The 26,187-nt window shown below is 46.6% G+C and overlaps 2 protein-coding genes across 4 annotated transcripts in view; one reads left to right on the top strand and one right to left on the bottom strand.

The window, feature by feature from the left end:
* The first annotated feature begins 101 nt into the window (after positions 1-101).
* UNC119 (unc-119 lipid binding chaperone) lies at positions 102-17,838 on the top strand. Its single transcript, XM_071575172.1, has 5 exons — positions 102-267; positions 9,967-10,080; positions 10,946-11,048; positions 12,103-12,275; positions 13,264-17,838. The coding sequence occupies exons 1-5, from the start codon at positions 150-152 to the stop codon at positions 13,374-13,376; spliced, it is 621 nt and encodes a 206-aa protein (XP_071431273.1). The 5' UTR covers positions 102-149; the 3' UTR covers positions 13,377-17,838.
* A 5,098-nt stretch (positions 17,839-22,936) lies between these two features.
* Positions 22,937-26,187, bottom strand: part of FOXN1 (forkhead box N1) — a 35,823-nt gene continuing 32,572 nt past the window's right edge. For all 3 annotated transcript variants that reach the window (XM_071574898.1, XM_071574900.1, XM_071574899.1), the window contains exons 8-9: positions 25,602-26,150; positions 22,937-23,892 (exon numbers count right to left, since the gene is read on the bottom strand). In XM_071574898.1, coding sequence (XP_071430999.1) covers positions 23,603-23,892; positions 25,602-26,150 — 839 coding nt within the window. In that variant the 3' untranslated portion in view covers positions 22,937-23,602. The remainder of the gene's footprint in view (positions 23,893-25,601; positions 26,151-26,187) is intronic.

Here is a 26,187-nt window from a genome sequence, read left to right as displayed (position 1 = left end):
GAGCCCCCGGGAGCGGTGCCCGTGCCCGCTGTGCGAGGCGGGGCTGTGCGGGCGGGGCGCACCGGGGGCGGGGATGGCGATGCCCCTCCCGGTGCGGCGGGGCCGGGGCCGGGGCCGCTCACACCGGCGGCGGCGGCGGCGGAGGGGCCATGAAGGTGAAGAAGAGCGGCGGGGCCGGGGCGGCGGCGGCCAGGACCGAGGAGGAGCTGGGGCGAAAGGCGCTCATCGGGCCCGACGACGTGCTGGGGCTGCAGCGGGTCACCAGCGGTGCGTACCGGGCACGGCGGGCTCCGAACCGGGAGCGGGAGGTGCCGGGATGGAGACCGCGTCCCGGGCGGGCTGACCCGAGGGAAAGGGAGAGCCGGTCCCCGGGGCACCAGGAGTGGGGATGGAGCAGCGCAGGGGACAGGGTCCGTGCCGGGACCGGGGTACCACCGCAGGACCGGGGTCTGGCCTGCCTCGGGGGTGCCCGGAGCTGGGGATGCAGTCCCCTGCCCCAGGGATGCAGTCCCTCAACTCTGGTCGAAGGTCGATGGTGGGATGCTCCTCGTTGCTCTCCCTGTCACCCTTTTCCTGTGTCTGTGCCCTGAGTGAAGCCCCTCCATGCTGTGCCCACGGCAGTGGGGCAGGCTGGATCCCTGACCACAGCATGGGGAGCTTTGCTGCAGCCCACCCTTCAGCCCCCTCCCCAGGTGCCCTGTCCCCAGTATAGCCCCCTGGTCCTGGGAGCGTGCTGGGGCCCGTGGTGGGACTGGAGGGTCTGCTGTGCTTGGCACAACAGCTCAGAGGGACCAGCTGCTGCCATGGACCTGCTGGGGTAGCAGCACGTGGGGCTGGGGGAAGGCCAGGACAGGGGGGAATGGCTGCACACTGACAGAGGGCAGGTTTAGATTGGATATTAGGGAAAAATTCTTCCCTGTGAGGGTGGGCAGGCCCTGGCACAGGTTGCTCAGAGAAGCTGTGGCTGCCCCATCCCTGGAAGTGTCCAAGGCCAGATTGGGCAGGGCTTGAAGCAATCTGGACTAGTGGAAGGTGTCCCTTCCCATGGTAGGGAGTGGAATGAAACAATCTTTAAGGTGCCTTTCAACCCAAACCATTCCGTGGTAACAGGTCAGCTTTCCGTGTGCCTCAGGTCAGCCTCAGTGATGCCCAGAACAATCTGCCCTGGGGCCACAAAAAGACCTTTTTGCATGTCCTGGGACCTTTGGGTTGTTCTCTTAGCACTGGCAGGTTGGGCAGGGGGAGAAGACTCTGTCATGGAGGAGGGGGCTGTCCCCAGCTCTGGCCGTGTTCCCCCATGTCTTGCAGGGCTCTGCAAGGTGGTGCCTCAGCAGGTCCTGTGTCACAGCCCAGCACTGTGTGGTGTGACAAGCCCAGGAGAGGAAGGATGTGGCTGTGGGTGCCAGTGTGTGCAGGCAGCCCCGTGGGACTGTGTGTGAGCAGGATGGGAGGGGGTCAGCCCTGTGGGGACTCGGTGTCAGTCCTCAGGAAAGGGTTACAGAGGCTCCTCTGTGAGAGGGGCTGCCTGTGCTGGGGCTCCTTGGGTCCCCTTCTCTGAGCTGAGCTGCTGTGCTGGGCTGCAGCAGCGTGATTCACTGCCCAGGCCCAGAGAAGCCCTGCCTGTAGCTGGGGGAGCCATGCAGCAGGCACTGAAGCATCCTGCCAGTGTCCCTGCAGGAGCTGCTGTTGGATGGTGAATCCAAGCAATGGCTGTGTTAAGCTGTGGCTCACCATGGCAGCCTGTGTGTCCCTGCCATCGGCAGTGCTGTCTGGAGGGGACAGGGCCACCCTGCCCCCTCGCTCCTGGGGTGTGCACACCTCAGTGGCAACAGTGGGGCTGCTGTATGGCTCTTGGTAAGCACCTCCATTCTCAGGGCACAAGGAAGGCTGAGCTGATCAGCCTGACTGCTGAGCCAGGCTGGGAGCAGTGGTGGTTGTTCTCTGCCTCTTCCAGCCCAGGGGCAACATGCCCTGGAGCACAGGGAAGATGTGAAATGGATGAAAATGTTTTGTTCCCCTCCTGCTCTGAGACCTGCTGGTCCCAGTGTAGTGCAGGGGTGCAGATGGGTCCTGCCAAACAAGAGGCAAGCACTGTGAGCATGTCCTGTGGTTCCCAGGGGCAGTGCTTTCTGTCCTGCTGGGTACACAGGAGCCAGCAAACCCTGCACCTGATACCCTCAGTGCGGATTTGGGCTTACAGGTAAACAACACACCCACATTGAGCACATTGTATTTTATCACCTGGGAATACTTTCCACCTCCCCTTCTCAAGTTCAGTTTTCCACCTGGTGAGTTTAACGGAGAGCAAAGATGCCAGAATAATTTTCACATCTTTAACACCTAATGATTATTTGGGGCATTCCGTGGCTTTGTTCCACACTCTTAAAAACAGATGGCCAAAAATACCAACGTGAAACTGTTCCACTGTTCTGCTCTGGGCAGCGGGGAAGAGGGAGGACCAGGCTGTGGGAGAGTTCATGGCTGCCCCAGGCCCCTCTCCTGTGGAGGTGCTGACTTGGGGCAGACACCACACCCTGTTGCAACAGTTCTGGCTTTGGTGCCCAGAACTGTGGCTTCAGACAATTTGAAGATGAAGGAGGAGTTAGTGGTGGGGCAGAGATGTCCTGGTGCCCTGGATGTCCTCTGTTGTTCCAGATAGAGGATAATCCATCTTTATCCAAACTCATGGGGCAGTGGCACGGCAGCTGGCACTGCTGAGGGGCTGCAGTTACACTGTGCCCTGCCCAGGGACCTGGGCTGACCTGGCAATGTTTTAATGTTGCTTCAGCAAACAAAGCCCGGGAGGGCTTGGTACCACAGGAACAAGTGCTTTAAGAATGCTTATACCATGAGCAGCCTGTGTGCTTCTGAAAGGCTTTCCAGCTTGTGTGGAGTGCCAGCCACAGCACAGAAGGGTTTGGCTTGGAAGGGGCTTTAAAGGCCATCTCATTCCCACCCCCTGCTCTAGGGACACCTTCCACCAGCCCAGGGTGCTCCAAGCCCTGTCCAGCCTGGCCCTGGACACTCCCAGGGATACAGGGGCAGCCACAGCCCCTCTGGGCAGCCTGTACCAGGTCTGCCCATCCTCACAGGGAAGAATTTCTTCCTAATAATTTTTCCCTCTGGAAGCACAGCTGGTCTTTCCTTTCCCAATAGGTACAGCTGACAAATGCCCCAGTGTGAGCTGCCTGGGCTGGGAGGGTGGTGCTGCAGGATGTGGCTCTGTGGCAGGACACCCTGTGTGGGCAGCCAGAGGAGCCAGCTGGGCTCTGCTCCCAATGTGCTTCCACTATGCTTAAAGGGGCAGTTGTGCAAACTGCCCTGCATATGCTGTGCCCTTTCTGTGTTAAATTCTCCAGCATCTCCAGCCCCAGAACATTTCTGGGCATGTGGGGGTCCCGCCTGGCAGGTCTGGGATGCTGCCCTGGGACATCTGGGCTTTTGGCTGGCTCTGGTCTGGCTCTGCTCCAGCTGGATCAGGTGGAAGGCGAGTGAACCATTTCCTTTGCAATTAGCAAGGTTTGTTACTTGCTCACACAACTGTGGTTAGAAAAAGCTGAAAAACCTTGTGACGTGATTAATTTAAGATTAGCAAAGGAGTGAGGCAGAGCTCAGTTCAAATTGCAATTAATTACTGAAGCAGCCAGAGGATCAGAGGAGTTGGATACGTAATGAAAGACAAGCTCTATCCTCTGGGACTGCCCTGCTTATCACCTGCACACTCTGCCTGTAATACAAGATTAAATCACATATTTTAAGTTTTATTCTAAAGCTGATTTTCCTTTAGCAAACCCAGGGGTTAAATAATGGATTACATATTTGGAAACAATTTCAAAACACACCTTATTTTTAAATAAGGAACATGTACGTAATCATTTCTGAAGGTAATCTCTTCCTCGAGCTGTCATTGGGGATTTCTTTGAGTCTTCTCTAGGCAGCTTTGGCTAAAGGCCAGCTAGGCTGCCTTGGTGAGTTGGGCAGGGCAGACCCTTACTGGTGACTTTCCTACCAGTCTCCCTGTAGTCAAATAAAGAAAAAGCAAAATAAACCAATTCTCTGCCTCCACAGTTCAAGTCCTGTAAAGCTGAACGAGCCAGGATCAAATCCATTTCTAATGCCATGGTGGTTGGATAAGCAAGGACCAGGAGGGTACACAGGGAGGGAGGCATTAACAGGAATGTGAGGCAGATGTGCATGAATCAATCTTCAAAGCCCCTCTTGGACCATGATTTCCTTCCCCAGTTAATTGGGAGAATGTATTTTATTGGAGCTCTGACAAGCTGCAGGTGTTTGTGAGGAGATTAATGAATCAGAGTTCTGACTTGTCCAGGGCTGTGATGTGTGGATGTGTTTTGATGTGCTGATTCTCAGAGTGATACCCCAGAGCTGTGCCAAGCTACTCTTTCCATGACTCTTCCCTCAGTGCCCCCACACAGAGTGTGCCCCTTTGCAGGGCTCTGGGACTGTGTGGCTTGGGTTGTTGTGTAGGGGAAGGGAGTTTTTGTACAATATGGGCTGTTAAGGTTCCTGGGACAGCTCACATGGGCTGTGTGCCACCGAGTTCCTCCTCCTGCCAGGCTTGTGGGCTTGGGCCATTCCTGGTGGAAATGGCAAAGGTAAGAGGAAAGCTGTGGCATCCAGCAGGGCAGTCTGGGCAGAGCCTGATGGCTTTGGCTCAGCCCTGTGTAGGAGCAAAAATAGCTGATTTTGTCACTGTTGTGCGTGTGGTTTTAGACTTTGAGTGCAATCAGTGTGAAAAGGGGACAGGAAAAAGTGTTTGGAAGGCTTGGGGATGGGGGAGGAACAGCACCATCCTTCCTTAACAAGGCCTGCAGGACTGTGGTCAAGTTAATTGTGAGTGGGTGAAGTCTGGAAAGCTGTAGCTAAAGGAAAAGAGACATGAGCAGGCTGCCCCAAAAGGCAGAGCCTGGGGAGCTGTGCAGTGGGGCTCAGCACCTGAGGGGCTCTGGGGACCTGGGTAAGTGCCCCAGTTTGGAGCCTGCACCCCTCTGCTCCATCAGTGTTGGTCAGTAAATGTGCTGCTCTAGAAAAACTCCTGTGGGATCCTTCTAGTGCAGGATTTTTCCTGAGGGAATCCCAGCAGCCTAATTCCAGGGCTAGGTGGGAGGGCAACTGCCTCCCTCCCCATGTAACCCTCAAGCTTTGGTTATCCAAACCCCATGGCTTTAGAAATGGAATGGGTTCTGGCTGGCTTAGTTTTATAGGACGTGAACTGCTAAGGCAAAGGGCAAGGAAATTGCTTATTTTTTTCTTTAATTGACCTCCTGTTGTCTGGGCAGGTGTATCGATGCCATCTGGTACCTGCCCTGCCTTCCCCTCGAGGTCCTGCACTGTGTCCTGCGTCTCTGCTTGGCTTCCCATGGGGTTTGGGCTATTTTTGCTTCCTTCCTCCTGAGACTCTTCAATCTGCTAATCTCCTAATCTCCAGATCCTGGCAATTCCTCTGCAGTTGTCTTTGCTTTATACCTGGCTTATGTCTTGGGACTTGTCTTCAAAATAGCTCCTGACCTTGTTGGTTAATGCATGTTAAGAAATAGGCCTGCATAACCACAAGAGCTTTCTCATTCATTCCCTAAATTCTTGTTATTGCCTGTATTGGGGAGAGAAATTCCTATTACAAGTCACTGCCCCTGCATCATTCTCTTTACAGAATCCTCCCAATTTACACCCATTTTCAGGACCAGATTTTGAGTATTTTCTTAGCCCAGATACAACTGCTTTCCTTTGTGGGCTCTTAAGGCCTTAAAATAGGAGCTGCCCAATCTGAGTTTAGACTGATGAACAGCACAGAAATATCCGTAGTGTCTGTGAGGGGGCCACGTGCTTTCTCCTGATTGCAGAGAGGGAGAAGGGGTCCTGAAAGGAGCACAGCAAGGGGTGTGAGCCCTATTGTCCATAAACACCTCCTGATGAAATACGCCTGGTGGGGTGGTTGCAAAGGAAATTTGAAAATACAGTGTTGACTTTTAGCCTTCTCTGATGAGGATCAAACATCTAATCTTATCCATTGGATAACTGAAATAACAGGAAGAGGGTCAGAGGAGAAAGTGCCTTTGGTAGCTTTCTTCTTGTATTACCTGGCACTGTGTTATCCCTCACCTTTTGTGCTCCTCTGTAACACCAGCTGTTGAAATCCATGCCTGAATATGCACCCGGGTTCAGGATGTGCCACTGTTCCCAGGAAGTGCCTGCTGGCATTGGCTGGGCTGTTCTGCTGGTTTATTTTGCAATCTTGGTTGGGTTTGGGAAGGAAGGATTCCTGGATGAGAACTGGCTCTTCTCTGGATTAGGCAATGGAGCCACTTCAGAACTGTAACAGGAAAGGAGCACCCACTGCATCTGAGAACAAAGCCAGGGCCTTTGGAACTGTTTGAGGTGTTTTGGAATCATTTTTTCCTATAAAGGGAATAGGAGAATTAATGAAGGAATTCACTGAGCCAGGGGCAGGAAGTTAATCACCTCTGCTGCTTCCTCAAACCACCACGGTGTTAGTTGTGATCCAAACTCTTCAAAACCATGGTAGGTATTAAGATAGAAAATGTCTCTAATAGCAGGGAGTTGCAGATCTTTGGGCAGGATCCCGAGATTATGGGAAGGAAGCTGGAGAGGCACCATCAGGAGCAGTGTGGGTGAGAAGTGGCTGATGATGCCAGGCTTGGGCAAAAGGGTTTCTTCTTTGTTTTGAGATCAAGTTCAACTCAGTTAGTGAATGATTTCCACAGAGTTTGGGGATGGAGGTCTGGGATATGGCAATTCCCTGGTCTTTAGGAAGGAGTAGGAAATGCTCTTCTTTTGTGACCTACCTTTGCAGTGGGTACTTGGGACAAAAGCCAATCTGATGGGTTTCCTATAGCAGTGCTTATGTGTCTGTCCCTTTGTCCCCCGCTCAAAGTGTGCTCTGTCATCCCCAAATCAGGTGAGTACTGAAGGGACATACCACAATTACTTGGTTATTAACAGAGAAACAGCACAATCTGCTTCGAGGGAAGTGGAAAAAACAAGGATCTGTTCTGTCCTGAGAAACCACTGCACTGTTCCTGTAAGGATCCCCTGCACGAGGGTCTGAGCTGCCTCCTGCCCAACTGAAATAGCCACAGATGTGCCTCCTTTCCCCAGGTCGTGGCGATGGGAAATCAGGATAAGCAAAGCAAATGGTACATTTAAGTGAGTCACAGAAGTGTGGGCAACTGGGCCCTACAGTAATTTAAAAATAAGTGTGTATGGGATGAGATTAGCAGATCTGACAGTGCTCAGCTAAGCAGAAGGATCTGCCAATTGCAAGCAGCCCATTCCCAATAAGAGCTTGCAGTGCAGCCTCAGGCTTCTGTTCTGTGTGGGGAAAAGCAGCACGTGGCTGCTTTGATTGATTTTTGACCAGGAATGGCAGAGACAAATGTAATACAGACTGAGAGGAATATATATTCCTCTGGTGTTTTTCTGTTCTAGGAGACTGGGCACTGCCAGAGGAGGAAAAATACTTGGTTGCAGAAGTCTGGCACTGATCTTCCTGGATGGCATCCAGTTGTATAATGGCATGTTGATTTAAAAAAAAAAGCTTTAAAAATATTTTCAGGGCAAAAAGAGTTGGAAAATGGAGTGTAGGGGTTCAAACATCCCTACAGGATGAGCAGGAGCCTGGTGGGGATCCTGCCCAGGGTTTACTCCTCCTTGGAGGCTCTGCTTGGCTCTGCTCTGCTCCAGATGAGTCATGGACACTGTTACTGCAGCAACGCTGCTGCCAAGGAGGGGGATAAAGCTGTTGCCATGGTGCTGGATGGGCAGGAATTCTGCAGGAGTAAAAACACTTAATAATTAACTTGCAGACAAACGCAGCTCCAGATTTGCCCGTGCTGTAGGGAAAGTGTCCCCAGCCTTGCTCTGCCCTCCAGCCTGGTGCCCTCCATGGGCCTGGGCAGGCAAGGCTGGGCTGTGGGAAGCTGTGCTGCTGCCATCAGGTGTGCTTTGCGTGTGGCTGCTCGGAGCTGAGAAGTTGTGGGACGGGTTAAGAATCTGGGTGGCTGATGTGTCAGAGCCTAAAATCTCAGTGTAATTGCAGGACATCTCCCTGAGGAATGCCAGACAGCAAGACCTTGGGTTAAATGTCTGTCCCGTCTTCTTGGCTGCTGGGAAAGACAGAAGAGACTATTTTGTGCAGTTCTTGGACTGTTTGGTGGAACAATAGCCTGGTGTTTTCTTGTGGGAGTGGAAAAGCTGAGCTTTTACTTGTTTTGCCTGATAGTGTGGGTGCTGGTGTTGTTTTTTCCTTGTGCTGTGTTGATAGAGAAGGGAAAATCCCTGCCAAATGCCAGGGATGCTTTGAACCCTCTTCTCTCTCTTAACACCCATTTATAGACTTGTAGAATCCCAGAGTGGTTTGGTTTGGAAGGGACCTTGAAGGTCATCCAGTTCCATCCATGTGCCCTGGGCAGGGACACCTCCCACCAGCCCAGGGTGCTCCAAGCCCTGTCCAGCCTGGCCTTGGACACTCCCAGGGATGGGACAGCCACAGCTTCTCTGGACATTCCTTTGAGCATTCACCATATGGGGATGTTGGAGAGCAGTAAAACTGTCCAGAGAGAACATTTAACATCTCTGTTCCTTGTACTGAGTGTACTTGGACAGTTCTCCCAGTTGTGGAGACTTGGAAGGAATAGAAGGCTTCTAGGAAAATGTTCATGCCCAACAGCCCAGGAGAAGTTGCTCAGAGTGGTCCAGGATTTGTTACACCTGTGCTGAAATTGGGTTGTCATGGGCAGGTCTGAGCTCTGGGCACTTGTAACTTGTCTCATGTAGGCAGTGACTAAGCCTAAGGTGGATGGATGTATTTGAATGTCCGAAATAGGAAAGCAGACAGAAATAAGTGATTAGCTCAGATTAACAGCAGGGATTAGTAGCTGAGAAAGTGCTAAGAATTAGAATGTTAAAGTATAATTTTCACCTTGGAACCTCCAAACCCAGTCTCCTACATCAAGCAGATGTGCAGTTGTTTGAAAGCTGACCTGACTTGTCTACATACAGCATTTATTTAGATGTGTCAGGATAAAGTAAATTATTGGAGCTGACTTCAATCTGGGCTGTGTGTGCAGTGGAAATGAGGCCCCTCCTTCCCCAGGGAGGAGCTGATTCCCATGCCAGGGGCTGGCTCAGGGCACAGCAAGGGTGATGGCCAAAGCCATGGGTGGGCTTTTAGTAGTGGAGTCCCCATCACTGGAGGTGTTCAAAAGATGTGTGGATGTAGCACTTGGGGAGATGGTTTAGTGGTGGATGTGGTGGTGGTGGGTTAATGGCTGCACTTGATGATCTTAGAAGGCTTTTCCAACCTCAACAATTCTATGATTCTGTCATGATTTTTCTCCCAAAGATACTGGGTGTGCTGGAAGTGGGGATGAGTTCTGCTCCCTGCTTTCCTAAGACAGAAAAAGGCTTCAGTGCCATTTTCAGTGCTGAGGAGAACAAGTCCTCGTGTGGCACAATCAGTGGAGAGCAGAGGCCACCCTTTGTGTGCAGAGGGAGGTGGCACAGGGGAGGACACTCCTGTTCCAGCTCAGTGCAGTCAGCTTAGTGCTCCCAAAGCTGCTTAGCACTGGCATTCTGTCACAGGGCAGTTTTTAAACAGGCAAAGCCTCTTACACTGGAAAGGCTGGGATTTGATGGAGGTGCTGACTAGTCTGAGTACCCTGGGAGGAAATGGATGCAGAAGTTGCTGGCACAGGGTTGGCAAAAGGTGATGACCTCCAGGTATCTGGGGGAGAGAGGTGTTGTCCCTGTCCTGTCCGAGCAGGGTGTGCAGAACTGAGGCTCTTCAGCACCATCAGTTTTGAATTCAAATGGGCAGTAGTGGGGATGTATTTGGGCTGCTCTCACTGCTAGTGTGGCCTCCAGAGAACAGCTGGAAGTTTCTAGTATTTCTGGGCAACCTGCATTCAAATTTGCTTTCCTCTGCAGATTATTTGTGCACTCCAGAGGAAAATGTTTACAAGATAGACTTCACCAGGTTTAAAATCCGGGACATGGAATCTGGCACAGTCTTGTTTGAAATCACCAAACCAGCAGCTTCAGGTGAGTGCACAAACAAAATAACATTTCATGAACAAACACGTGCTGCTGTCTGCTTCCCTTTGCCTTTTCCCACTCTTTGTACCTTCCCCAAACCCAGGGGATGCTCTCAGCTGCAGGAGGACTGGAGTCCCAGCTTGCAGCAGGAATGGTTTTCAGGTGTCTCTTTGTAGTAGCACCGTGAGCAGAACTTGCTGCTGCTGTTGTGCTCTCAGTTGCCATCTGTGAAAGGGAAGGACAGATGGATGTTGTAAACAGAAGCAGAGGAGGAGGAGGAGATCACTGTGTGGTTGTTTCTTGGCAGTTCATCAGCTTGTGCCCTCCTGTATATTGTTTAGCTGTTAGTTTAACATTTTTCACTCAGGAGCCAGGAAAATGGTATTTCTCAAAAGGAGAAGCTTTGTCAATTGGGCAAATTAGACAAACTGAAAATTTGCTTTCTTTTCTTTTAATTTTTGGATGGTACTTGTAACCATCCAAGTGTTACCTGTTGCCAATGGCAGTAAAAACCTGGGGCAGCTGTTTTTCTTCTGATTATGCACTTACAAGCCTTTTGCACCTCCCTGCAGGTGAGAGGAAGTTTTCTGTAGCTTGTAGGTAGCAAACCAGCCATGCTGAGGGGAATGGCTTGTTGAGAGTTGCTCTGCAGTGGCGATCTGAGGGAGAGGCAGTGAATCACTTCAGGTGGTAAGAAGTGACTCAAACCAAAGGTCCATCTTCAGGTGCTCCATGTCCAGGTGGCCAGCAGTGGCTGCCCCAGGACAGGAGGGTTTGCTCACCATGGGACTGTCTCAGGGTGGTTTCAGGTGCTGGCACTGGGTCTGTGTTTCTCAGGCTGCTCTGATGGGTGTCCTTTGTGCCTGTGCAGAGCGTGAGCACAACGACAGGAAGGACGTGGACCCCAACGCCGGGCGCTTCGTGCGCTACCAGTTCACTCCTGCCTTCCTCAGGCTGCGCCAAGTGGGAGCCACGTGAGTACCTGCCCTGCTGCTCCAGCACAGGGGGCACCTGAGTCCCACAGAAAGGGCTCTGCCACTTGATCCTGTCAGGACACTGACTTAATGGGCATCTTTTGTTGTCCTGGGGGTCTCCAAGTCTCTTGGCTCGATACTGTGCTCTCTCCATCCCTTTAGCTTGTTTATTTACCTCAGGAGTAGGCCTGGTGTTGAAGAGATTGATGCTAAAGAGGTAAAAAAAAAAAGATGGTAAAAAGGTGGGAAGATACCCAGGGAAGAGAAGGCCCTGAGGAGACCTCAGTGGACTTTCATGTGCCTAAAGGGGTTCCAAGAGAGCTGGAAAGGGACTTAGGACAAGGATTTGGAGTGACAGGACAAGGGGAATGGCTTCCCACTGCCAGAGAGCAGGGTTTGATGGGATATTGGGAAGGAATTCTTGGCTGTGAGGGTGGGCAGGCCCTGGCACAGGTTGGACAGAGAAGCTGTGGCTGCCCCATCCCTGGGAGTGTCCAAGGCCAGGCTAGACAGGGCTTGGAGCAGCCTGGGCTGGTGGGAGGTGTCCCTGCTTGTGACACAGGGGAGCTGGAACGAGGTGATCTATAAGATCCTGTCCAACCCAAACCATTCCATGATTCTCTATTCCAGCTCTTTTCTGTGCATTATAATTTGTTTGTCAGGGGCTCTGGAAGATTTACCTTCAGCCCCTACATTTCACTCTCCAAAACCCATTGATCCACAGATCTGTGTGAAATGATGAGGTCATATTTGACCTTTGCTGTGTCTGGCAGCACTGCTGGCATCCTTCAGTAAAGCTGACACCTAAAGAACTGTCTTGCTTGTCTCTACTTTGAGCAAAAAGAAGGAAAACATAACATAACCTGTGGTTTGTAGTGGTGTGTTATGTCCCTGTAGAAGGCTTTAATGAAAAGAGGAAACAATAATTTAGTTAGTGTTGTGACTTTATATTTATGGCTTTTTTTTTTTTTTAGAGCTCTCTTCTACCTTTCAGGGATGGTGCAAATCTTATTTCAGCAAGGAAGCTCACATCAATCTTACCCATCTTTTCCAGGGTGGAATTCACAGTAGGGGACAAACCCATTAATAATTTCCGTATGATTGAGAGGCACTACTTCCGTGACCAGCTGCTGAAGAGTTTTGATTTTGAGTTTGGCTTCTGCATCCCCAGCAGTAAAAATACTTGTGAGCACATCTATGAATTCCCTCAGCTCTCAGAGGATCTCAGTAAGCTCACTTTAATTTCTGGGTTATCACACTGTGATGTTCATCTGAGGTGGTTTGGGGGAGCCCTTTCATAAAAGCTGCCTGTAAGAAGTAGGCTGGGTAGAATAATTTGTACTTTTATATCTGTGGTAACACTGATTTTGTTTTCTGGTAGCTTCCATCTCATCCCCCACCAGAGTTGCTTGTTTAGTGGTTTTTTTTTAATTCATAAAAGGGAAGCTTCACATCAGAGAGAAAAAAGATAATTGTGTTATAAAACAATCAAAAATGGGATTAAAAAGACATTCAATAAATGGATGACTTAAATGTTATGTTCTGTTTTAATGTTTGATGTGTTATACTGAGAGCTCGAGAGGTTTTAGTATGAACATAACTTTTATTTTCTCTCCTCTCTCCCAAGACACAATAGCACAAGCACTAAATCTGTGTGATCTTATTCTTTACAACTCCTAATTGTGTATCTCAGCACTAATATTACAGTCTGTGAAAAATATAGTGAGACACTGCTGCCTGTTTGTTGTTAGACCTGAACAAATTTCTTTTGAGTTCACTGTTTTTTTAAAAAAAACCAAGATAAACCCTGGAAACTGTAATGTGATCTTGTTTTGAAGGAGCACTTACCCTTTTATGGTGCCTTCATGTAATTGGATTGTGAACATTCTTCATCCCTGAAAGTGTTCAAAAAATGTCTGGATGTGGCACTTGGGGACGTGGTTCAGTGGCTGACATGGCAGTGCTGGGTTAGTGGTTGGCCCTGATGGCCTTAGAAGGCTCTTCCAACACAGATGATTCCAAGTTCTGTGACTCCATGATTAGGTTTGAGTTGTTTAAAACCGCAAATGTCTTGGGCTGGTTTCTCTTTGGGTTTTCCACCTGAGAGTTTGCTGCTGTGTGAGGGGTGCCCTGAGAGGTCCCTGCCTCCCTGTGGGGTGTCCCCAGCTCTGTGACCCTGTTCATGCTCTTTGCTTTGCCCTCTCTTGCCCTGCAGTCCGAGAGATGATCCTCCATCCCTACGAGACACAGTCGGACAGTTTCTACTTTGTAGACAACAAGCTCGTGATGCACAACAAGGCAGATTATTCCTACAGTGGAGGACCTTGAGCTCAGGATGGGCTGTGCTGGCCTCCCCTTTCCTGTGGATTCATCAGGGACACCAACCCCTCCAGTTCTGTCGCCTGCAGTGTCAGCTGGACAAGGATCACAAACCAAGGACTCTTTGCCACAGTAGGAGTTTCATGACTAAACTTGCCGGTCTCATCTCTTGCAAGCTTTGAAGCAGACCCAGTTCTTCAGAACTTTAAGCTAAATGATTTTTGGGTACCACTTCCCTAAAAGTGTCTGCTCTGAAAATGGCCTTGTGGGATCTGGGGATTTTGCCCTGGTTCTGTCAATTTGTGTTCTGGCTCTCAAGTATCTTTTAGGACGTGATTGCTTTGCACAGAATGTCAGCAGAGAAACCACGTGAGCAGATGGTGCAAAGGCAGAGGTCTGGTTGGTTGTTTCTCTTTGTGAATGCTTCAAAGCAAATTTAACTCCTCCATCCAGCTGAAAATGTTGAGCATAACATCTCAGAAAGGCAACTTTCTCTCAGGATTGGCTCTCTCCATAACTATTTCATCCTGTAGTTTTGGGCCCTCTGTGTAATGTTCTGTTTAATCCTGGAAATGCTGAAACTCCCAGTGAAGGCCAGTAGTTCAATGACTGGTTTTAATTGGGTACTGTCCTTTTACATTTCAGATGAAGGTAAATTAGCATTGTGGGTCTATGAACCTCCATAAGAACCTTCCATTCATTTCAGTTTTTGCAGAACAATCAGGAAAAATGGAAGGGTTTTAGCTTTATTTACCATTTCCCCATAGCTAACGTTGAGCCTATTCATGCTGCACATTTCCATGCCTGTTTTCTTTCATCTCTGCTCAACACCAAGAGAAGGGCTTCAGTGCTGCCTGTCAGAGCAATGCTTTCATTTGTCTAGGGCAGCTGGAGAGTGTGGAATTTCCAATTTTCTATTTGTATTTGCATTTTAAAATGTTATGGCAGCATTTTCCCTTTGTTAATTAACTAATATCCCTCGATAATTAATACAGGTGAAACAATAAGTCTAAAAACATACAACTTAAAGGCACAGGATAAAATTTAGCCAGAGCTTTCTCTTCAGACTCTGGAGGAAGTTTCAGACCAATGTTGCCCAAGAAGTAGCACCACCAAGAATAAACCAGTATGGGGTGGCCTGTTGTCATGAAACCCCTACTCTGAAAGTCAGTTCACTGATACTTTAAAAAAAAGGCAGTTGCAGTTTGTAGATATTTCTATAAATACTTGATGTCTCCATGTCTAATTCTGTGAGTTGAAGTGGAACATTCTATGTTAGCCTCAGATAGGTGTGATTGTAATAATTTTTATAAAATACCATTTCCAGTTGTGCTGAGCATCTTTTTAGTCACAGCCTGTGTCAAACAGGACTACAGATGGTTCCAAGTGTAGCTGCCCAAGAGCAGGGAGGTTTTTGTGCTCTTGTTGGGGTTTTGTCACTATTAAATGTGTCACCCTTTGTATTTGGCTTGGCTTTCCTGACTTCTGAGAGAGGATGCAGTTTTGTAAAGAGAACACAGTGAGTTTAGGTCACAGCACAGAGTTTTTGTTGAGCTTGGTAGCTACAAAAGTATGTAAAGTTCACTGATTTTACACAATTGTAGTTGTAAATTCTGATTCTTAAACCATGGCAAACAACAGAACTTCCTGTGGGAAGTGGACTGAAGGTGCTTTTTCCTGTGTTCCACTGGAACAGTTACCACCGTTGTCTCCCTGTTTTACTCGGACACACCTTGTTAGCACTTCTTTAGCATCACCTGCATCCCCAATGTTACAAACCTGTGGGAATCCCCCTCCAAGGCTCTGCTCCTTTTCCCAGGGGTGTCACATGATGGTGACAAGAGGCACATGGACAGCACTGCAAGTGTTTATCCAGAAGCTGTTGCTGTAGAGTTGCTATTCTAATGCCACTTCTGTCCTTGTTTCTGAATTTAAAATTACCTACAGAATTTAATGCCAAAGGTCATGCTTTGTGCAGCTTCAGCTTCCATTGGAAAGGGAGCAGAGACCTCACAGCTCAGCTGGAAAGTGAAACCCACATTTTTTCCCTTAAATTGCCAGTTGATTCTTACAATAAACAGGTTGAAAAATTCAATCTTAGCAGCATTGTTCACAGAAGAATTTGTTAAATCTCCTTGTCTCGTTATTATTTTGTATTTTAATATTCATTATTTTGAGTTAATTTTGGAAGTTCATTGTGAAATCACAAAATATTTGCTCTGGAAAAAAAAATCTTGTAGTTTCTTCCTTGGTCCCATTTTAAACATTGCTTTAATTAGCACTACAACTCTGTGCTAATGAGCCAGTCTGGCAACTCAGACGTGACTTTCTGAAAGTGAAAGAAAACATCTCGAGCTAAATCTGCTAATAGTGCCCGGCTGGTTCCTGTCATAAAACAGGATTATGTGTGTGCTTTACAGGGTGACTTAATCTTGGAAAAAGAAACTAAGTCTCTGGGAGTGCTAATAGTGACATAATTTTTCTGAGAGACAGCGAAATTATAGCTCAACACATTCTTTCAAGGAAATTCTAACTCAACACATTTTTTCACTTTGTCAGTCTCGGATTCCTTGAAATGTCAGGGTCTGTAAGACAAGCAGCAGTAATGCTGAGCTGCCATGCTGCATGCTCTAATAATTCACACTTCCATGGCAGGAAAAGAGTCATTTATTTTTAAAATTAACACATCAACTGTGGTTTAAATTCTAGAAGCTCTTTGTGGCAAAAGCCAAAATTGTTTCTGTGAATTATCCTCTGTGTGGTGACACGAAATAACTGAATGATCCACTCGCCCTGACTCTGAAGGATTGATTTATTTATTTTATTTAATTTAATTTAGGAAGTCTCTGTAGGTTTGCAGACAATGTGTTGGAGTTCAGTTCTTGCACATAATCTCTGTGGGTGACTTTTGAGCAGGTCAGTAAGATGTTCTATTTTGCACCTCTGTCCTCTGGTGGAGTTTCATTTCAGTCTTGTGTGGAGTGTCAGGGTGGTGGCTGCTGGGTGAGAGACAGGCAGGCTGCCCCTTCCCAATCCCTTCAGTCTGGGAAAAGACTGGAAAAGTATATTGAGAAATAGTTCTGCAGATCGACCCAGAGAAACTAAATTCCAATCATCATGACAAAAATTAAAGGGAACTCTTAGTCATGCAAAGATGGGGGGCTATTTTAGGTAAGAAAATGCTAATATCCAACTGCTGTACCTAATAAGTATTGTAAAAATGCTCTATTAATTATTCATAACCTGGAAAAGATGGTTAGCAGCTCAATTTTAATTAGATCTGGTTAGGAAGGAAACTCCAGAGGTTATTGCTGTCGTTTATGGGGCTGTGGGGAAGCAGCTGTAAATGTGTTTGTGTGGCACAAAGGCTGGGCAGATTTATGTGCATTGACTCTTTGGGGGAAAAATGAGGGAGAGTGAACAAGGACAGGAAAAGAATTAATTTCAGCTATTTGGACCCAAGAGATTAAGGCCATGATATGAGTAAAGGCATTTTCTCTTGGGGCTGAGTCAGTTGGGAGCCTGTTTGTGGTCCTGCTCCACACCCCCAGCATAAGGTAGAGATGTCTCAGTGTCAGTATTGAGTGTCACTGACAGTTTGTTTGTATCACTTTCTGTCCATGGAAATACCTGGAATCTTTCAGGATGTGATGCTCCAGGTGTCCCGTTGGTTTCTGTGTCTCTGGTCTGTGTGACCGGCGGTGATTCGGTGTCTGTGTGTCTGTCCCTCCCTCCAGCCCCGTGTCCAGGCTGCTCTGCTGTCTGCTCGTGTCCTCACACCCCCAGCAACCCTGGCTGAATGTCACATCAACTTCTTTGGCATAGAGGCAGAATAATTGTCTGTATTAAAATGTATTTATAAAAAAAAATCTATTTTTTGTGGAACGAAAGTAGGATTCTAGTTAATACCCCATTGGGAAAATGTTAGAAGCATTTTTACTGAGTTAATTTCTAATTCTTTGTACCTTGTTAGTTCCCTGATTGTTTGCTAGGAGAGCATCCACTGTGGCTGTCCTGTGGCAATGCAGAGAAGCTGGTTTTTAAAAACTGGGAGTCTTTTGTTTCCTTTGGGGACAGCAGGAAACTGAGGAGATCACCAGGAGTCAAAGGATCCACTTCTGTGGCTTTGGCTTCAGACACTGAACTGTTTGACTTCCTGCAGACAGATGCATAGAGAGAGCAAAGATTGAGACTTCAGGACAAAAAAAAATTAGATGCTACAATTTAGTCTTCCTGTAGGAGAAGGAGAGTCCTAAAATTAATTTATTCAAGGATTAAATAGGGACTGCACTTGCTTAAATTGGTTTCATATTGGCAGCTTAGTCATCAATGTGCATACTAAGGAAAATGCTTAACTTTTTCCATTACCTTGGAAAATGGTTCAAAAACGTGTCACATCTGTTAGCAAGTGTTTCTTCTCCTGTAACAAATTACAAAATGTAAAAAAAAAAAATAAATAAATTATTGATCCTAGAAATGAGGGTGATTGTCTTTTTTATTTAAATACTTACATTAGCACATGAAAAACTTTCCAGTTGTCATTTCAGGTCTCTCAATATCTGAACTCCAGGTTTGTGCAGAGGTGTGTAACCAACTGTGTGGTGATTGTGAACATGGGAAAACTCTGCATGGTTTGGGTAGTTATGTGAGTAAAACCATCACAATAAAAGTGTTTAAGTGGGATTCAGCTTTCAGATTGGCAGAATATCTTGGGGTGTAATTAAAATAAATTGGTATCAATGACACTAATGGAACTCTGGAGTTGCACAGGTCACAGTTGTGTACCAGCTGTACTTCTGAAAAAGATTGAAAATTTGAAAAATATCTCAGTTTCAATGTACATTAACAGAACTTCAGAGTTACATGAGTCACTGTTAAGCACCAGGTTGTGCTTCTGAGGAATCTGTGCTGCACTTTGGAGAACCAAATTCTGAGATGAATGAGGCAGAGGCTGTGTCTGCCACAGTGGCTGAAACCACGTCAGCTGCTCAGGCTGAAGGGGGTTGTGTTGGGCTAATTCCATCCTGATGGCTTTGATATTTCAGTCAGAAATTCCTGGGAATATCTGGGTGTTTCTCTGTGAGCAGAAAAACTCACCAACTCAGAGGAAGAAAGTTTTTGTTTGAAAGCATCTTCTGTAGCTCATTTTGATTCCATGGAATTACTGGAGACTCCTTAACAAGCCAGAGTCCCACAGTGTGTGCTGGAATGGGAGGAAGAAATGTGTTAATGCAAAGCTTTCCCTTTGGATTATCTCTTGGAGCTGCAGGAAACACGTGGGCTGAGCTGGCACCGAGGTGGCTCCCTGAGCACAGGTTTGTAAAGTGCCTTTTCCAGCTGAAGGTGCTCTGTGTGCCCTCAGTTCCCTTCCAGGCTCTGCCAAATCAGTTTCCTGTGCCTGTTCTCTGTGGGAGATGTTCCCTGCTGATTAAACTCCCTCTTGGAATTACCTGAACAACTGGAAGCATCAGGTCTATTTTCTTAGAATTCTTGATGCTGATTTCACTGAATGGCTAAATAGAACAGGGAGCAAAATCAGTGCTGGGAGCTCTAATAAGGCAGGTTAAACAGTCTCTGATTTTGATGCTCAAGTGTAATTACTTGGACTTGCTTAGAAATCTATTCTGAGATTAGAAAAGAACCTTAAAAAAATTCCAAATTTTATTCCTGTGAAAAATCCCCAGTGTTAAATGTCTACCAAAAATATACTGAATATATTTCATTACCAGTGCCTTTTTTTTTTTTTTTTGCTGGTGTGTCAGCCTCATTTATTAATAAATATGCCTAATCATCCTGTAGATATTCTCTGCTTCTTCTCAGGTTCCTCTTTCTTATGGCATTTGTCAGCTGCTTAGTTATTGTGGCAAATCTTATGTATTCACCCCGTGTTTGTTTTATTTGTCATTGTTCAAGGGCATTGATCTGTCTGTGACTGGCATTCCCTTAACATTTCTTATTTATAGGAAGAACACTTCTCAGTGATAAAATACTCAAAGTTTCTCAATTTTTCCCTGTAAGACAATGTATCTTCTTTTAAAGATCATTTTAGAGATTACTGAAGTCTCTCATTGCATGGTAGGATAAACCAAAAGTATTTATTCTCCCTGTTTAAGTCCACAAAAAGGAGTAATTGCTTTACAGAGAAAATTTTTTTCCTTAAGCAGTGCTGTAAAAGAACTTAAAATAGGAGGTGAAATCATACAGGATAATGTATTTTAATTAAAACTACAAAGAGAATTTAGGTAGGTAGAGCATAATTGCAGCTGGAAGATTCCCAGCCATTATTTTGAAAACTGACATGGGACCTTAAATAACAAAGGCCTGTGCTATTTAAGAATAATTTAATTATTCTAGTGGAGGGTGTAAACCACGTTAATGAGCTGCATATGAAAGCAGCAAGAAGTAAAAACAGGCAGGGAAGAAAACACAATAGAGAAAACACATAATTAAATTTACTTTGTGAAAGGAAGATAACACAGATGGGAGAGGAGAGTTCAAACACCTTCAGTTCTTCCTGTGGAATGACAGGATGAATCAGAAAAGGGGAATAGCAAACTGGAAGGAATTTCTGGCTGGGAGGGTGGGCAGGCCCTGGCACAGGATGCCCAAGAGAGGCTGTGGCTGCCCCAGCCCTGGGAGTGTCCAAGGTTGGACAGGGCTTGGAGCAACCTGGGCTGGTGGGAGGTGTCCCTGCCCATGGCAGGGGGTGGAAAGAGATGAACTTTAAGGTTCCTTCAAGCCCAAACCATTTTATAATTCTATGCATATTTTATAATCTTTATAGTTTAGCTATAAAGAGCAAAACAATTATTCCAGATAATGAATTATTGGGATTTGCTGGTTTTAATGTATTTACTGCCACATTTATGTTCACAGTTGTCCTTCTGGCACTTCCTTGGCTATACAAGTGTGTGTAGCTTTTGTTTTTCCAGTGAAGGAAAGGCAAAAAATGGAGTAGCAAAGCTTGGGGAAGGGAAACATCTGTCAGCTGGGTAAAGTTTTCTGTAGAATCTCAGCCTGGTGAAGTGCATCTCCTTGCCCATGTGGCCAAGCAGGTGTGCAGACCCTGTCTGACCTCCTAAAGGTGCTACATGCATCAGATCTGGAAGCTACAAATATCTAAAATCTATTTAGTTACAAAACCCCAAAGCACCAACCCCCAAGCTGAGCCCCAAACTCTGTTTTATGAAGGGTGTAAAGGGACTGCACTGTCATTTTGCCCATGTTACTCTCCCTCACTGGCATTCAGCTGCCTTTGAAAATAATGTTTTTATTTCCCAAATGCATTCCTTACCACCCTGATCTATAATTAAGTGTGTAATTAAGCCTGCTGGCTGCTTTGATGTCTGTTCAGGTTTGTGAGTGAGGAGAACAGAGGGTTCACTGGAACACCTGAAATTAAAGTGTGCCCAAAGCCCTGAGTGTGAGTTCAGAGGAATGAACCTCTGCCCCAGACACACCGAGACTCTCTGGCAGGTTTTAAGGATGTTCCCCCACTGGGATTCATCAGCTGCCATTGGCCATAGCCTAAATTTGCAATAGTTGTTCTTTGCAGCTGATGAACAAACACGTGGCTGCACTTCCTGTGGCTGCCTGGCAAGAGGTTTGGAGGAAACAGGAGCACAACTGTTACCACTCAGATAACTTCAACAACTATTATTTCAGCCAATGTTTACATTTCTGCAAGATATATTAAAATGAGAAAGATAATTTTCAGACAAAGCAAAAATTTGCACTTTTTTTGCCTTTAATGCCAAATAAGTATTGCAGTTTTCTTCTTAGATTAACTGGATATGTAGTACAAAATATTTTTTACATCTGTTTTAGAGGTTCTTTTATGTTCCAAAGTTGGTCTAGAGGGAAAGGTAAGTAATCCTTTAGGCCTGGTACCTCCAGTGTGCTGGGCTTACTCATGTGGTTGACACTAAATTCTTCAGTAGCTGCCTGAGGAGTGAGGTCTTGAATTCTTTGTCCATCCCAGTGATGTGAATTCCCCTCTCCAGTGTTTTGTGACTGGGGTGCTTTTCCCTGAGTGCTCAGTGGGTGCTGGTCCATCCCCTCCTGCCAACCCCTTCCACCCTGCCCAGGCTCTGCAGCAGGTGCTGATTGTGTGAGCAGGAACTTGAGTCAGGTGAGTCATTAAGTCTTTGCTGTGCAGCCTGGCCTAATTGGTTCTGTCAGGAATAAATCTTCAATGGTTTCACTGGCCTGTATATGCTACTCTTATATAGTATTTTATATGTACTGTATATGATACCTACATAGTGTATATAATACTATATATAAAGCAGTATACATATATAAATACATTTATATCTACATATATATATATACACACATATACTACTAAGTAGCTTTATACTTACTACGTGCTTTAGGGCTATCATTTAATATTCCTATTTCCCTTTACATGGGATATTAATTTGGTCCTTATTTCTTTATCTAAACGTGAGGCTGGTCAAGAACTGATTTTCCAGCTCTAGTGTGTTTGCATAACTCTCCTCCTGCTGTTTATTTTCCTATCATGGAGCAGCTTGGCCAACCCGCCCGCGTTTCTTCCGCTGTGTCCTCTTTGCAGCGGCCGAGGAGGAGGAGCTCGAGTCAAGTGAGGATTTGCCGGTGGTTGCGTGAGGGATTACAAAGCCGCAGGACACGTGTCCGTCCTAAACCGTCTTTATCCGTCTGCCTAATCTGCTTCTGGGTCTGGGCTGGTGGGCACAGAGGAGCTTTGGCCCCGGGCTGGGCACCAGTCTGGGCAGGGCTCTCACCTTGCTCTGAGGCAGTGGCTAATTAAGTGGCTAATTAAAACTGTGTGTCTTTATTTTAGCAATTGCATCTCTCTGTTCTATCCTCGGTGATTCCTCTCTGATTTTCCATAGTGGAAATGGCCCAATCTGACTCAAATTTTGACCTCCTTATTTCAGTTTGAATCTACGTGGTCTGTGACCAGAGGTCATGGAATCCCAGAGTGGTTTGGGTTGGAAGGGACCTTAAAGCCCACCCAGTGCCACCTCCTGCCATGGAAAGGGACACTTTCCACTAGCCCAGGTTGCTCCAACCTGGCCCTGGACATTTCCAGGGATGGGGCAGCCACAGCCTCTCTGGGCATCCTGCTCATTCAGGACACTGGTATTTTTTTGGCTTCTAGTTTGTCGTTTTTCTTTTCTCAGAAGGTTCCTGCTCCAGATCACTTTGGTTTTAGATTGCATCACTTGAAATAAAACTGGTTTATTTTATTTTGCAAGCAGCACCTTTGGAATATTAGAGGTAGAAGTGGCTGCTGAAATGCCTTCCCTTAGTTCGTGCTGGGAACGAGACATTGTCCTAACACGAGGCCTGGTTCAGCATGGTGGTAAATCACACTGGATGTCCTGGATGCAGCTGCAAGTTGAACTAGAGATGCTCTCTGGATTTGGCTAACTGCAGCAATTACTGTTCTCTCTTTTTTCCTTAGCATTTTAAAAAATCTTCATTTAGTGTTGAATAATTCATGTTACTGTTGAGCTCATGTGGTGAGAGATAAAGGTGTGAATGGGAATAATTTCCAGCCAAGGAAAAATTCTACTAAATTGTTTTTTTCTTTTTTATTAAAAAAACAGAGTTTAAAATTTCCTTTTAAATACAGTAAAACTTAGATATTTTTCACTGAAGTATATGTGTTGCTTTGGTTTAGTCTGTCAGCAGCTTGTCCTCTCTCTTCTAATACTTGCAGAATTTTGAGTTCATGTTTTTGTTTACCAAAATCCAGAACTGCTTTCAAAGGGACTATAAATATTTTAATATGTAGATTTTTTTTATTTTGAGTGGTCTGTGGCAGATGATGTTGCCATCGTTGGCTCCGAGAAATGAGTTAGATTGTTGTGTGCTGTGAGTCCTGTGCTCATTTGCAAGCAGCTTTCATTATAGAAGAAAAAGGAAAAAAAGTCAGTAATTTGTTTTCCTCTTAAAGTCGTTTGTTTCTGGAAGAATCAGAAGATGAGTGGCTCGATAAAATGGTGTCGACAAGTTCAGCTGTTAACAATATTATCTTTAAATAGTATTTTAAATTCTTTTTAGTATCTGTCTGTAGAAAATTTTTATAGTAAAGCTACATATCCTGCAGGCGAGTTCTGGAAAAAGATGATTCTTGTTCCCATGGACAGTCTCAGCTGACCTCAGTCAGCCAGGGAAGTGTGTGATGGTCTGGTCTGGATTTCCCCAAAAGAATAATCATAATCAGTGGGTTGGCACGTGGTTCACATCAGCGCGATGGGCGCGGAGCCGGGCGGGCTCAGGTAGGCGGCGGGCACCGTGTCCAGCTCCAGGAAGGCGGAGTAGAGGGTGGTGAGCGGCGGGTCGGGCACAGCCCCGGGGGCAGCACCGGCCGGGCCGGGCATGGGGATGGTGGGGATGGTGGTGCCGGGGGTGCCCCCGCCCTGCAGCGGGCACGGCGAGGGGAAGCTGTGCGGGGGCACCGGGGAGGACGAGATGAGCACCAGGGGGTCCACGGCGAGGCTGTCGTCCTTCAGCTCCTCCCACAGATTCCCTGCACCGAAACAAACAGTGGTCAATGCTTTGCTTCTGCTTGCTTTGGTTTATCTCTGTGTGTCTTTATATTTGAGTTTTTACATATTGTGTTGCAGAAGTGGTGACTGAACAGCTGTGTGTGCCCTGTGGGGTGCTCTTAAACCCTGGGGACTGATAGTTTTTATTTGTCTGTCTCCATAATAAATTGAAATCTGGGAGAAAACAGCATTAATTTAAGAAAATTATTTCACTTGATAATTTACAATATTCTCTTATAAATGTGTATTTATGAAGAATAACTTCTCTTTAAAAAACCCCATTAATTTTGGATAAGGAAAGTGCCTCTCGTTTATAACATATGGGAGATATGGGATCATACTTAGCCCTTTTGCTGGAGGTACTGTATTTTAATTTAATTTTATTTTATTTTATTTATTTTATTTTTAAAATTTTATTTAATTTTATTTATTTTATTTTATTTTAGTCTATGTATAATGATTTTCCTTCATGTTTTCAGGCCTTATCTTAAGTTTTAGGGCCTCTAATTAGAGGTTTGATTGTTTTATAAAGAAAGAAAGTAAAAAGCATAGCTAAGGTTAAATAATTTAAGGTAAAGGGCAAGGCCAGAGGGAAGGTGGAGTTGTCCCACAGTGGTGAAGCACAGAGAATATTCCCAGTACCAGAGCATGTGCTCCAGATTAATTGGACAAAATGGAAAGAGGCCCAGGGGAATGAGTGGAATGTGGTGTCAGTCTCAGTCAGACAATCTGGGCATGGCAGGACTGGGAAATATTTGTGACAGTGCAATGACATAGCACTGGCATTTGCTGAGTCACAGAGATTACTAAAACTGCATTTTTTTTGCTCTGTCTTTTAGGCTGGTTTGTGTAACCACTTTTTGTTTGTGCAGGAAGGAAATTCTGGCATGTTATTTGGTGCAACAGGAGCTTTATAATTTGGAACCCACAGGTTTTATATATGTGTGTACATAGAAATATATTTATATTTATTTAAATTTACATATATTTACATATATATTTACACACAGAGATATATAATGTATATATAAATACATGGTGGAGTTTTTTCTTGGTTTTGCATGAAAAGCTGGTTCTTAATGCTCAAAATCCCATCCAGCCAAGATGATTCAATTATTTAATATATAAAAAATTACTGTCAGCATTACGTGATCAAGTATATGAGAACACACCTCAGGAACTGTAATTGTTCAGGGCACAAATCATATGAGGCATCAGGAAGGCAGAAATAACATTTGTTGGAGCAGAGATGTGGAAAGTGTTTGAGTGAGTATTGATGAAAAGAAGTTAATGTTAATTCAATAAAAATTATTTCTTATTTCCCCTCATGTGACAATTCTCTTGTAAGAATTACACTAAATAGTTGTGCTTGAGTAGTTTTCAGTGGAATATCTATCAGAATTTAAAAAATACACTCTAAATACCATATTGCAATATTTAATATTGGCAGTGTCAGCCAAGAGGAAGCAGGAATGTTTTTTTAAACTCTGCATGTAAATATGTATCTTTCTCGGGAAACTTTTTTTGAAAGATTTAGTACAAGATTGCATGTTATGTGAATAATGCAACCTGGCAAGGGGGTCTTTGTAGCTGGGGCAAGGAGAAGGCGTTAAAGGATTTGACGTGGGGTGGGAGGGGAGGAGATGCAACAAATCTGTCTCTACAAGACAAAACCACCTTCGCTACCAACCTTGGAGCTCGAAGTCAGTCAGGGAGGGATTAAGGGCGTCGATGTCGTTGCTGAGGTCCCCGTCGGGCAGCAGCGTGACCGGGGCGGCGCTGGCCGCGCAGCGCTCGGGCAGCGCCTTCAGCGCGCCCCGCGGAGGGCTCTGCGCCGGCAGCGGCGAGTCCTGCGCCAGGCTGGGCTGGGCTCGGAGCGGGCCCTGCCCCTGCCCCTGCCCCTGCCCCTGCCCCTGCCCGGGCCCGAACAGGCTCCGCGGGTCCGCCGGGTGCTGCAGCAGCGCCGTGGGCATCTGCGGGAAGCCCTGCGCGTAGCACGGCGGCTGCTGCCCGCCCAGGGGCTGGGGCTGGGGCTGGGGCTGGGGCTGGGGCGGCTCGGCGGGCAGAGCCCCCGCGGGGCCAAGCCCGAGCAGGGACGGTGCCAGCCCCTCGCACAGCGCCCGGGGCTGCGCTGCCACCTGCCTGGGCACGGGCGCACCCGCAGCGCCCGCGGGGCTGCACGGCAGCAGCGAGCAGCGCAGCCGCTCGCCCTTGTCGTCTATCAGCGTGTCGAGCTCTTCTGCAAAACAGGAGAAAAGTCTGTGACTGACTGATCC

The sequence above is a fragment of the Pithys albifrons genome, chromosome 21 (genome assembly GCF_047495875.1).
Source record: "Pithys albifrons albifrons isolate INPA30051 chromosome 21, PitAlb_v1, whole genome shotgun sequence".
In the NCBI taxonomy this organism is placed as follows: domain Eukaryota; kingdom Metazoa; phylum Chordata; class Aves; order Passeriformes; family Thamnophilidae; genus Pithys; species Pithys albifrons.
This window is presented reverse-complemented; position numbering and strand designations above follow the sequence as displayed.